The sequence below is a fragment of the Bombina bombina genome, chromosome 6, assembly GCF_027579735.1.
Source record: "Bombina bombina isolate aBomBom1 chromosome 6, aBomBom1.pri, whole genome shotgun sequence".
NCBI classification, from domain to species: Eukaryota; Metazoa; Chordata; class Amphibia; order Anura; family Bombinatoridae; genus Bombina; species Bombina bombina.
In genome coordinates, this window is record NC_069504.1 from 522653208 (window position 1) to 522667171 (window position 13964).

At 39.9% G+C, this 13964-nt stretch overlaps 1 protein-coding gene across 1 annotated transcript in view; it reads right to left on the reverse strand.

Moving 5' to 3' along the window:
* The window catches only part of WHAMM (WASP homolog associated with actin, golgi membranes and microtubules), a 124680-nt gene that overhangs the window by 74183 nt on the left and 36533 nt on the right, over nucleotides 1–13964 (reverse strand). Inside the window, exons 2-5 of the mRNA XM_053717426.1 lie at nucleotides 11691–11864; nucleotides 9342–9492; nucleotides 8132–8301; nucleotides 6202–6367 (exon numbers count right to left, since the gene is read on the reverse strand). Coding sequence (XP_053573401.1) covers nucleotides 6202–6367; nucleotides 8132–8301; nucleotides 9342–9492; nucleotides 11691–11864 — 661 coding nt within the window. The remainder of the gene's footprint in view (nucleotides 1–6201; nucleotides 6368–8131; nucleotides 8302–9341; nucleotides 9493–11690; nucleotides 11865–13964) is intronic.

Below are 13964 nucleotides of genomic sequence, written 5' to 3' on the forward strand. Positions count from 1 at the left end.
AAAGCCCATGTGGAAGCCACAGCTCTGGTGGAATGAGCTGTAATTCGTTCAGGATGCTGCTGCCCAGCAGTCTCATAAGCCAATCGGATGATGCTTTTCAGCCAGAAGGAAAGAGAGGTAGCAGTCGCTTTCTGACCTCTCCTCTTACCAGAATAAACGACAAACAAGGATGATGTTTGTCTGAAATCTTTAGTTGCTTGTAAATAGAATTTCAAAGCACGAACCACATCAAGATTGTGCAATAGCCGTTCCTTCTTAGAAGCTGGATTAGGACACAGGGAAGGAACAATGATTTCCTGGTTAATATTCTTATTAGAAACAACCTTAGGAAGAAAACCAGGTTTGGTACGTAAAACTACCTTATCGGCATGGAACACCAGATAGGGTGAATTACACTGCAAAGCAGACAATTCAGAAAGTCTTCGAGCAGAAGATATAGCTAAAAAAAAAAAAACTTTCCAAGATAACAACTTAATATCTATCTTCTAGCAGAAGGAATAGCAACCAAAAACAGAACTTTCCAAGATAGCAACTTGATATCTATGGAATGTAAGGGTTCAAACGGAACCCCTTGAAGAACTGAAAGAACTAAATTTAGACTCCATGGCGGAGCAACTGGTTTATAGACAGGCTTGATTCTGACTAAAGCCTGAGCAAACGCTTGAACGTCTGGTACCTCCGCCAGACGCTTGTGTAAAAGAATAGACAGAGCAGATATCTGTCCCTTTAAGGAACTAGCTGACAAACCTTTCTCCAATCCTTCTTGGAGAAAAGACAATATCCTTGGAATCCTAATCTTACTCCACAAGTAACCCTTGGATTCACACCAACAAAGATATTTCCGCCATATCTTATGGTAAATTTTCCTGGTGACAGGCTTTCTAGCCTGAATAAGAGTATCTATAACTGATTCCGAGAAACCACGCTTAAATAGAATTAGGCGTTCAATCTCCAAGCAGTCAGCCGCAGAGAAACTAGATTTGGATGCTTGAATGGACCCTGTATTAGAAGGTCCTGCCTCATTGGCAGTGTCCATGACGGGACAGATGACATGTCCACTAGGTCTGCATACCAAGTCCTGCGTGGCCACGCAGGCGCTATCAGAATTACCGAGGCCTTCTCCTGCTTGATTCTGGCTACCAGACGAGGGAGAAGGGGAAACGGTGGAAAGACATAAGCCAGATTGAATGACCAAGGCGCTACTAGAGCATCTATCAATGCCGCCTGGGGGTCCCTGGACCTGGATCCGTAGAGAGGAAGTTTGGAGTTCTGACGGGACGCCTTCAGATACAATTCTGGAATGCCCCATAGCTGGGTCAGTTGAGCAAAAACTTCCGGATGGAGTTCCCACTCCCCCGGGTGAAAAGTCTGACGACTTAGAAAATCCGCCTCCCAGTTGTCTACTCCTGGGATGTGAATTGCAGATAGATGGCAGGAGTGATCCTCCGCCCACCTGATTATTTTGGTGACTTCCTTCATCGCTAGGGAACTCTTTGTTCCCCCCTGATGATTGATATACGCCACAGTCGTGATGTTGTCCGACTGAAATCTGATGAATTTGGCCGCCGCTAGTTGAGGCCATGCCTGAAGCGAGTTGAATATCGCTCTCAGTTCCAAAATGTTTATCGGGAGAAGAGACTCTTCCCGAGACCATAAGCCCTGAGCTTTCAGGGAGTCCCAGACCGCCCCCCAGCCTGGCATCGGCCGTTACAATGATCCACCCCGGTCTGCGGAAGCATATTCCCTGAGACAGGTGATCCTAAGACAACCACCAGAGAAGAGAGTCTCTGGTTTTCTGGTCCAGTTGTATTTGAGGAGACAAATCTGCATAGTCTCCATTCCACTGTTTGAGCATGCAGGGTTGCAGTGGTCTTAAATGTATTCGAGCAAAAAGGACTACGTCCATTGCCGCTACCATTAATCCGATTACCTCCATGCACTGAGCTACAGATGGCCGAGGAATGGAATGAAGAACTCGGCAGGTGGTTAAAAGCTTTAATTTTCTGACCTCCGTCAGAAATATTTTCATTTCTACCGAGTCTATTAATGTTCCCAGGAAGGGAACCCTTGTGAGCGGGGACAGAGAACTTTTTTCGGTGTTCACCTTCCACCCGTGAGACCTTAGAAAGGCCAGAACAATCTCCTTGGCTCTGGGAAAAGACGACGCCTGTATTAAGATGTCGTCCAAATAAGGTGCTACTGCAATGCCCCGCGGTCTTAGTACCGCCAGAAGGGACCCTAGCACTTTTGTGAAAATTCTGGGAGCGGTGGCCAACCCGAAGGGAAGGGCCACGAACTGGTAATGCTTGTCCTGAAAGGCGAACCTTAGGAACTGATGATGATCTTTGTGGATAGGAATATGTAGGTACGCATTCTTTAGATCCACGGTAGTCATATATTGACCTTCCTGGATCATAGGTAAGATTGTCCGAATGGTCTCCATCTTGAATGATGGAACTCTGAGGAATTTGTTTAGAATTTTTAGATCCAGGATTGGCCTGAAAGTTCCTTCCTTTTTGGGAACCAAAAACAGCTTTGAGTAAAAACCCAGTCCTTGTTCTGTAATTGGAACTGGACATATCACTCCCATCTTGAGTAGATCTTCTACACAGCGTAAGAACGCCTCTTTCTTTGTCTGGTCTGTAGACAGACGAGAAATGTGGAACCTTCCCCTTGGAGGGGAGTCCTTGAATTCTAGAAGATATCCCTCAGTAACAATCTCTAATGCCCAGGCATCGTGAACATCCCTTGCCCAAGCCTGAGCGAAGAGAGAGAGTCTGCCCCCTACCAGATCCGGTCCCGGATCGGGGGCTACTCCTTCATGCTGACTTAGTAGCAGCTGCGGGCTTCTTGGCCTGTTTACCCTTGTTCCAGCCCTGCGAAGGCTTCCAGGTTGCCTTGGGCTGTGAAGCATTACCCTCTTGCTTAGCGGTTGCAGAGGTTGAAGCAGGACCGCTCCTGAAGTTGCGAAAGGAACGAAAATTAGCCTTGTTTTTAGCCTTAAAAGGCCTATCTTGTGGGAGAGCATGGCCCTTTCCCCCGGTGATGTCCGAAATAATCTCTTTCAACTCTGGCCGAAGAGGGTCTTTCCCTTGAAAGGGATATTTAGTAATTTTGATTTGGAAGACACATCGGCCGACCATGACTTGAGCCAAAGCGCTCTGCGCGCCATAATGGCGAAACCTGAATTTTTTGCCGCTAACTTAGCTAATTGCAAAGCGGCATCTGTGATAAAAGAATTAGCCAGCTTTAAAGCTTTAATTCTGTCCATAATTTCGTCATATGAGGTCTCTCTCTGGAGCGACTCCTTCAGCGCCTCAAACCAGAAAGCCGCTGCAGTAGTTACAGGAATAATGCAGGCGATCGGTTGTAGAAGGAACCCTTGTTAACAAAAATTTTCTTTAGTAAACCTTCTAATTTTTTAACCATAGGATCTTTAAAAGCACAACTGTCTTCAATTGGAATAGTTGTGCGCTTGGCCAGCGTAGAAACTGCTCCCTCTACCTTAGGGACCGTCTGCCACGCGTCCCTCCTGGGGTCAGTAATGGGAAACATTTTCTTAAAAATAGGAGGGGGAACAAAAGGGACACCTGGTCTTTCCCACTCCCTGGTAACAATATCTGCAACCCTCTTAGGGATCGGAAACGCATCAGTGTATACAGGGACCTCTAGGTATTTGTCCATTTTACACAATTTCTCTGGAACCACCATAAGGTCACAATCATCCATAGTGGATAGAACCTCCCTAAGCAATACGCGGAGGTGTTACAACTTAAATTTAAAAGCTAATGAATCTGAATCTGCCCGTTGAGAAACCTTTCCTGAGTCAGAAATTTCTCCCTCAGACATCACATCCCTCGCCCCTACTTCAGAGTGTTGTGAGGGTACATCAGATAAACCTCCCAAAGCTTCCGACTGCTCCTCATCTGTTCTTAAAACAGAGATGTTGCGCTTTTTAGGGAAAACTGGCAGTTTGGATAGAAAGGCCGCAAGGGAATTATCCATGACTGTCGCTAGTTGTTGCAATGTAATAGGTGCCAATGCACTAGAGGTACTAGGTATTGCTTGCGCGGGCGTAACTGGTGGTGACACTTAGGGAGAGGAAGAAGGACTATCTTCATTACCTTCCGTCATAGAATCATCTTGGGCAACATTTTTAAGTGACACAATATGATCTTTAAATTGTATAGACACATTAGTGCACTTGGGACACATTTTGAGTGGGGGTTCCACCATGGCTACTGAACACATAGAGCAAGGCTTTTCCTTAGTGTCAGACATGTTAAACAGATTAGTATTATATGCAAACTGGCTTGGAAAACACTTTAATCAAATAAAAACACAATTTGAGAAAAACGGTACTGTGCCTTTAGGAAATAAAAAGCGCACACAATTTTACAAAACAGTGAAAAATGCACCAAATCTTGAAATTTTCACAGTATGTGCCTAATGCTTTGATATGATTGCACACAAAGTTTCAGCCTGATTAACCCCTTAATGCCCAAACCGGAGCAGTCTAAAGCCCACAACCGGTTTTAAAACTACAGCACCTTGCCACAGCAGTCTGCTGTGGCCCTACCTTTCCTTATGGATTAGTTTAGGGGAGAAACAGCTTCTGTGAGTCCCTCAAGTAGTCTCTGGACCCTCCACGTGAAGCAGCATGAACTGTCTGGAGAAATGAACTGCGCAACAGAGGCGCGAAATTAGGGCCCCTCCCACTCCACTCCGGAGTTGTGAGGCCCTCAAAGTCACACTTAGGTGACTAAATTTATGCCATGTGGATAAAATACCCCTTAATAAACACACCAAAGGTGTTTAAAAGTGTCTACCAATGAGTATTTGCTGAATAAAATAATCGATTGCCCTTTCACAGTGTCCACCAGTCTATTGAGCCCTGATAAATAAGCTCTTATTCTATACTAGGTCTCAGAATATGGCTTACCCTTCCCTCATGGGGATTCCTGTCAGTCTTCTAGCATTATCGTGTCTTGACTAGAAAAAATATGACTGAAACATACCTTAATGCAGTTAAGCCTGCAAACTGTTCCCCCCAACTGAAGTTTTCTGGTACTCATCAGTCCTGTGTGGGAACAGCAGTGGATTTTAGTTACAACATGCCAAAATCGTTTTCCTCTCAGCAGAAATCTTCATCACTTTTCTGCCAGAGAGTAAATAGTACAAACCGGTACCATTTAAAAATAACAAACTTTTGATTGAAGATATAAAACTACAAATCTAACACCACATTCACTTTACCCTCCCGTGGAGATGCCCTACTGCTAGAGCGGCAAAGAGAATGACTGGGGGGTGTAGCTAGGGGGGGAGCTATATGGACAGCTCTGCTGTGTGCTCTCTTTGCCAATTCCTGTAGGGAATGAGAATATCCCACAAGTAAGGATGAATCCGTGGACTGGATACACCTTGCAAGAGAAATAGTCCACAGAATTCTTCACAAAGCCAACATCCATGGAGGAGCTGCAATTGCTAAAATTTTAATCACAAACACCAAAGTTAAAATGGAAAAAATATTGTGTTATGATCATAAAACCTGGACACCTAAAAACAATATGCTCATCCTTTACATTACTCCTAACAGAAGTTCAGGTTTATGTAAGGAGGACCCCCAAGGCAGCATACAACTCGGACTGTATGGTTCAACAGTCAAACATGGGGGTGGATCTGTGATGATTCGGTCAGGCATATCTTGGTATTCACTTCCCCCCATTATTACCCTAAATGGTTGAGTTACTGTCGGCAAGCACTTGGATATTCTAGATAATCAGGTGCATACCATGGTCCAAATGATGACATTTGTCAAGGTGATAAGGCGCCCACATACACATGGCCAGAACAGTGCAGTCTTGGTTTAAGGAGCACCAAGATTAACTTAACATTTGCCCTGGTCATCTCAATCCCCTAGCCTGAATATCATTAAACCACTGTAGGCAGTTTTGGAGAGCAGAGTGACCAGCAGATTCCCATCTTCAACAACTCTGAAGCAATTGGCAGATGTTCTGACAGATGAATGGTACAACATTCCACTGTATCAAAGGCAAATGGTGGTCCAACACCTTGTTAATAAAGGAATATCATATATTTCCCAAGTATTCACATTATTTTGTCCAACCCTATATATCAGGTCTAAAAATTTAACCAAAAAAAGTCTTTTAGGATTTAGGATTAAAATGATAAATTTGTTACCTTTAATTTGTCGGTGTATTGTGTTTAATTCTGTCGTAAGCAACATTTCTTCATACTTGAGGATTTCAAGCTGTACGTCATAGAGCTCTAGCTGAGTTTCATAAAACTGCAGTTCCAGCTCATCCAATACCTCCATGGCGCTGTCTGTATCAGAAAGGCTTCCCATCTGTATAATTACAGAAATAAAATGCAAAAGTTTAAGATCTGTAAACACACATATACAGTTACGTATTCTTCAGTTCTAGAATGATAAAAAAAAATAAAAAATCTATTACGATAATATGGATATGGATTGGACAGCATTCCCTAAAATAAAACAAATACAAAGTAATAGCACACACACAGATATTTAAATTCTAAAATCTGAAATGTAGCCATGCAGAACTGGAAAAACAAATAATGCAGTATATTCTATAACCTAAGGTGGAAAGTTGCAGACATTGAGCAGGAGGAGGTAACACGAGTGAGGAAAGTAAAAAATTTCTTCGCATTTGTCAAATGCTATTGTCAAAAACCTAATAAAACAGAACGCAAAAGACAACAACACAGAAGTAGTCTGCGGTACACTATCACGGAATAACAACAAAACACATCAATATAGTCTATGTATACTTATATTACTTCCATATAGTAACATTAACATCACAATCCAACCCTGGTCATTATTCACAAATTGACAAAGGAGAGATGGGGAACAGACGCACTGAATATTGTATGACCAGCATATTCCTCTATTCTCTAGAAAACTATGAGTGAGATCTGAAACCAAAACAGGGAAAATCTCCCTTACCTCCTAGCTGTTGAAGCAGAATAATAGATGGCCAGATAATGAGTCTGAGCTTATTAACATTGCTTTTAGAGAGAAGAAAGAACAGAGAAAAATATTGTACATATTAATATACAGTATATAATATTATTATTATTATTATTATTATTATTATTATATCTTAATGTTCTACTGTTACTAGAAGCTATTGTGAAGTTTTCAGGGTGCTTTGAGGTATTAATTTGCACCATGATCCCTATTTTGTAGTACTTAACATATCCATAGGGCATTGATGCCCAAACATTAATAAGTTGGGGGGTCTACTTTTTTGCCCATGTGATCTACATGTATGTGAAGTGTCAGTCAAATGTTATAATGCATTTCTACCGCGTAAAATGTTATTCGCACAAAAACTCTACTGTGGTTTAGAATGTCTTTATGCAAATCTGTATTTCATCCAAGGCCCTATTCTAACTAGCAGTCATGAGAAACAGGGTCTTCCTCTACTGGACAGTACTTTCTTTTTTACATATCTGCTATAGGAAATCATAGATGCCTATCATTCTCTTCGGAGCAACTCATTCATTTGGGAAGTCATTCCACTGATATCTAGCCTTTTACGTGTGTGGTTCCATTTGCAAATTTATTTATGGGGCATCAGCTCTGCTACACTAAAGCATACTTTAAAGAGGCATAGTAATAAAATAAAAAATAAATTAAAAAAATGTGATTCATATAAAGAATGCAAATTTTGTAACAACTTTCAAACTTAATTCTATTAAATTGCATTTAGTTTGTTTCCTTGGCATCCCTACATAGGCTCAGGAGCATACACTATATAGCAGCCAATGTGTTTAGCAATGTTATACATAGTTGAACATTTTAGGGCTGCCTCATTTGCAAATGTGAACACTGCTGCCATATAGTATTTAGGACAAATGCATGCTCCCATGTCTACCAAGGTATGCTCTTCAACAAAGAATACCAAGAAAATGATGTAAATATTGTAATAGAAGTTATTTAGAAAGTTGTTTAAGACTGCATGCTGTATCCGACTCATTAAAGTTTAATTTGAATGCAATTTAATGGGGGGGTTTTTCTTTTTCTCAAGGAAAAAAATGTAACAGCAATTAAATGCCAAGACTAGATATAATAAAATCTCACATTTCTCTTAATCTCCCCTCTCTTTTGATTCAAGCACATCTCCTTTGATCTCATGTGTTGAAGAGTTTCTTTTGCTAACATAGATTTCAGCCGCTCCAGTCTGGGTAATGCTGAGGCCCATGTGGTTTTTCCAAATCTTTTTCCATCCAGTTCCATATGTTTCTGCATTGCTGTTGAAATATAATACAAAAGCCTTTTAAGGATTTGCCCCTAATCCATACAATAAAAAACAATTTAATGATAAAAAAACCTTCAGTGGCAGGAAGATATTCCAAAGTCTTTAAGGAAATAAATTAGAAACAAAATCAGCGTTCCTTAGCAGTATGATCTTCAATAGAGACATGTACCTTAAAAATCATCAGTGTCCAACACCTTATGTTGACGGGTCAGAGGAACATAAGAACAGCACAGAGGTGTCTTGTTAAAAATCCCTTTATTTTAGAACATGGGGATCAAAAAGAACACAACGTTTCGGGGCGGTCCCCTTAATCATGTGATGACCGCCCCGAAACGTTGTGTTCTTTTTGATCCCCATGTTCTAAAATAAAGGGATTTTTAACCTGACACCTCTGTGCTGTTCTTATGATTTGATAGTGGGCTTGGCAGTGGCCCACGGATGTGTCAGCTCCTCTGGTTACAGTGCTGGTTCCTGTTTGGATTTTGGGTCAGAGGAACATAACATATATAAAATGTAATCCCTTACTACGCAGATAACGAAAACAACACAAACACAAAACAATTCTACTGGTTTACAGCAGTCTTCCTGGGGTTTTTGTTTTTTTTCTTTAAAGCCAGAGGATAAAGCTAAGAATTAGAGACATAAGAAATTATAATGAAAGAAATGTCCTGCTCTACTTTGTTAATGGAGTTTATCATTTTAAGGAACAAAATGTGTTTAACCCATGCTAAAGGGTTGACCATAAAAAATAAAAAAGTCTTGCACCAGCTTGCTCCCCTGACGCCCACAGATGAGGATGCGTGGTTCAGACAATCAATAGCCGATAGGCCAGGAGGAATGTAAACCCTTTAACCCTTTCTGATTAATAATACACCCAGCAGGAATATGTAAAAAATAAAAGGGCTCTAATACAATTTCAGAGTGTCGTTTGAGTTTTCAAGTATTATTAATTCCCACTTAAAAGCCAGTTTAATGAAATCAGGTCACTGCATTTATTATTTATTTAGCTAAAGACCTGCTCGGTTTACTTACCTGCTAAGGCCTTTGAAGTCTCCTTGAAGTAATTCACAGTCACATTCTGTATGGAGCACACTGCTTCTTCTGCTCTTGAGTTCCATTTGTTGGCCTCTTCCTGCAAAGCCTCTATTCTTTTAGGGCCCAAGTCATCTAATTCCAGAGATTTCTGTCAAAAACAAAAACACAGGGTGATGCTAGGTTACTACCACTATAGAGCCTGTGGGAGCGAGCGGGGGGGGGGGCACTGAGTATAACTCGCGTGCAACTGGACAAGAGTTATGTGCACTTCTGAGAAAAGAAGTACAGTTCATAAAAGGCATCAGACAGTACTCACAGTTGTCACCAGTTTAATAAGTTAATAGCACTTACCTTAAATGGCAAATTGAACTAAATATAAAAAGTGAATGTAAAGTTTGATGAATGTGTGCCCGGTTTTTAAAAATCCTATTAAAAACAGGGGCACTTTCATTCATGAAACTTTACATTTCACTCGTTTTTTTAAAAATACTTACCTTTTATTCTTGAAAGCCGCTCTAGCGCTTCCCCCGCAAGTCTCTTCTTATGTCAAAAATGACTAATCCAGCTTCCTCCAATTAGGTCTGGGGAGGAAGCCGTGATTGGAGGAAGCCGGATTCGTTATTGCTGAAGTATGAAGAGGCCTTTGCGACGGGCGGGGGAAGCGTTGGAGCGGCTTTCAAGAAAAACAGGTAAGTATTTTAACAAAACAAGTGAAACGTAAAATTTGATGAATGAAAGTGCCCCGGTTTTTAATAGGATTTTTAAAAACCCGGCACATATTCGTCAAACTTTATATTCACTTTAAGTCATTCATAAAATTATATCTTAAAAACATGAAAACACAAAATTTTGAGTATGCAATTTTAAACATGTATCTATTTTACTTTTATTACCAAATTTGCTACATTCTCTTCATATCCTTTGTTGAAGGAGAAGTAATGCACTACTGGCAAACCAATGACAAGGAGAATAAATATGTGGAGCCGCCAACCTGCAGCTAGCTCCCAGTAGTACATTACTGCTCCAGAGCCTTCTCAATTATACTTTTTTTAACAAAGGATACCAAGAGAATGAAGCAAATTAGATAGAAGTAAAATTTAGTTATTTAAAATTGGATGCTCTGTCTGAATCCTGAAATTTTAAATTCTGACTTTTCTGTCTCTTTAAAGTGAATGTAAATGTTGATAAGGTGCCCGGTTTTTAAAAATTTGATTAAAAACATGGGCACTTTAATTCATCAAAAATTACATTTTACTTGTGTTGTGAAAATACTTACCTTTTAATCTTGACAGCCACTCCAGCTTCCCCCGATCGTCGTAAGTCTCTTCCTACGTCAGAAATGACGGATCGGTCATCCTCCAATCCATTATTGGAGGAAGCTGGATTCCTCATTTTAGACCCAGGAAGAGGCTTTATGTCAAGATTAAAAGGTAAGTATTTTCACAACACAAGTGAAATGTAAATTTTGATGAATTAAAGTGCCCATGTTTTTAATCTGATTTTTAAAAACCGGGCACTTTATCATCTAAATTTACATTCACTTTAAGTATATCAAAAAGAACAGTGCAGTGTACATTCATCACATGTTTTTACCTGCTGGGGTCTTCCAAGAGAGGTTAAGAGTGCAATGAGTTACATAATTATGATACAATTGACTTGAAAACGAGAGAAATCTCGATGTATCCTTCCTGGTAAAATATTTTAGAAATAAATAAATAAATAAATAAATAAATGTTGTTTGCTTTAAAATGATACCAGTGCAGGAGGTCATTTACATCTGGCCTCTGAATGGCCACAGCAAAAAAAGGAGACAGGGTAAACATGTTCTTGATTTGCAACACAAAATTGTCAAAAAAAAACTTCAGTCTAAAATAAATTTAAAACTTATTTTGCTCATCAATATTTTTAATAACATAACTTCTGAAATATAACAGGAATAAATAAAAAAAAAACATTTTAATGTCCCTTTAAGATGTTCACTTTTGGTTGTAGTTATGTCATAGCCATTACGTTTACTAGGGCAGTCTGTTAATATGGAAGTTCATAATAAAATGGATAAAAGGGCAACATTTAAGAGATTATTATTATGACATACTATTTCAGTAACAGGCAGCCGTTTAAAGAATGCTTGTCATGATTTTTTTTTTTTAACAAAGATAATAAAGGGAAAAAAGTGCACAGTGGAAATGAAAGCCAATAAACATAAGCTACATTTGGACTGATACAATTGCAAGTATAAATCATTTTGACTATAATTGGTTCAAACTATTCTGTAAACAAAGCCCTCAAGGATTACCAATACAAAATCTTAAAAAAAAAAAACAGATAAACTGAATAATTCCCTACCAGTATTTCCAGCTTGTATAAAATTGCAATCTCTCTCATATCCCTGAAAGGCTGTAGTAAGTATTGGAAGAATTGTGTTGCCACGGTAACCAAATCCATAAAAGCTTCATCTTCTTCCTCATAAACTTTAAGTAAAGACACCATTTTATCGGCATTTTTATGTTGATGAAGAATCTGCAGGGAACAAAAAAAAGTTAAAGTTAATAAAAAAAAAATCTTCTTCGGGGGCGTTCGTTTAACCAAACTGTGGTCACCATACATATCAGGTCACATAGGCTTTTATGCAACATCCACATTGTTCCAAATCCTGTGTGCTTGGTCTAAATTTGGAATTTCCCTGTGCATAACCCCCTCATCAAAGATAAGCACTGGAATGTCCATGTCTGCCCACAGACACAACTCCTGTACATTACCAGCAAAGTGGTGTGAAGAAACTATGAAAAAAAAACTTTCAAAATAAAATGCACCCTCCCACCATCACACAGCTACTACACCCTGTGAGATTTTAAAGCATCTGTTGATGTATGCTTTCAACATCACAGAGCAGATAAGATTGCTGACACAGATGTAGAGTTGTATAAGATGGGCAGGCATGTCTCCATTTATAGTTTTAATAATTAATCATATTGCTACCAAATATTGTAAAAGGGCAATGTAAACAAATACTTAAATAAACTGCTCTACTTACTGTGAAAAAGAAAATTTATGCTTACCTGATAAATTTGTTTCTTTTTAGACACGATGAGTCCACGGATTTCATCCTTACTTGTGGGATATTCACCTCCTGGTCAGCAGGAGGAGGCAAAGAGCACCACAGCAGAGCTGCTATATATAGCTCCTCCCTTCCCTCCCATTCCAGTCATTCGACCGAAGTTAGGAAGAGAAAGGAAAAACCAAGGTGCAGAGGTGTCTAAAGTTTACAAAAATTAATAACCTGTCTCAGAGAACAGGGCGGCCGTGGACTCATCGTGTCTAAAGAGAAACAAATTTATCAGGTAAGCATAAATTTTCTTTTCTTTTTAAAGACACGATTAATGCACGGATTTCATCCTTACTTGTGGGATACAATACCAAAGCTAGAGTACACGGATGATAAGGGAGGGACAAGACAGGAAACCTAAACAGAAGGCACCACTGCTTGAAGAACCTTTCCCCCAAAAGCAGCCTCAGACGAGGCAAAAGTACCAAATTTGTTAAATTTTGAAAAAGTGTGAAGAGATGACCAAGTTGCAGCCTTGCAAATCTGTTCTACAGAAGCTTCATTTTTGAATGTCCATGAGGAAGCAACAGCCCTAGTGGAATGAGCCGTAACTCTGTCAGGAGTTTGCTGTCCAGCAGTTTCATATGCAAAACGGATGATACTCTTCAGCCAAAAAGAAAGAGAGGTAGCCGTAGGTTTCTGACCCTTACGCTTTCCAGAGAAAAAACGACAAACAAAGAAGAAGACTGACTAAAGTCTTTAGTCGCTTGTAAATAAAATTTCAGAGCATGGACCACGTCCAAATTGTGCAACAGACGTTCCTTTTGAGAAGAAGGATTAGGACACAAGGAAGGAACAACAATCTCCTGATTAATGTTCCTGTCTGAAACAACCTTATGAAGGAACCCTAGTTTTAGTACGTAAAACTACCTTATCCGAATGAAAAAGAAGGTAAGGCGAATTGTATTGCAATGCCGAAAGCTCAGACACTCTTCGAGCTGAAGAAATGGCAACAAGAAATAAAACTTTCAAAGATAACAACTTAATATCTAAGGAATGCATAGGCTCAAACGGAGCCCCTTGAAAAACTTTAAGAACTAAATTCAGAGGAGGAGCAACTGGTTTAAACACAGGCCTGATTCTAACCAAAGCCTGACAAAAGGATTGAACATCTGGGACATCCGCCAGACGTTTGAGTAAGAAAATAGATAAGGCAGAGATCTGACCATTTAGGGAACTTGCCAATACACCATTCTCCAATCCTTCTTGGAGAAAGGACAAAATTCTGGGAATCCCAACTCTACTCCATGAGTAGCCCCTGGATTCACACCAATAAAGATATTTACGCCATATCTTATGGTAAATCTTTCTAGTCACAGGCTTACGAGCCTGGAACATGGTCTCTATGACTGAATCAGAAAACCCTTGCTTGGATAGAATTAAGCGTTCAATCTCCAAGCAGTCAGCTTCAGAGAAACTAAATTTGGGTGAAGAAAGGGCCCCTGAACGAGAAGGTCCTTCCTCAATGGAAGTCTCCAAGGTGGCAGGGATGACATGTCCACCAGATATGCATA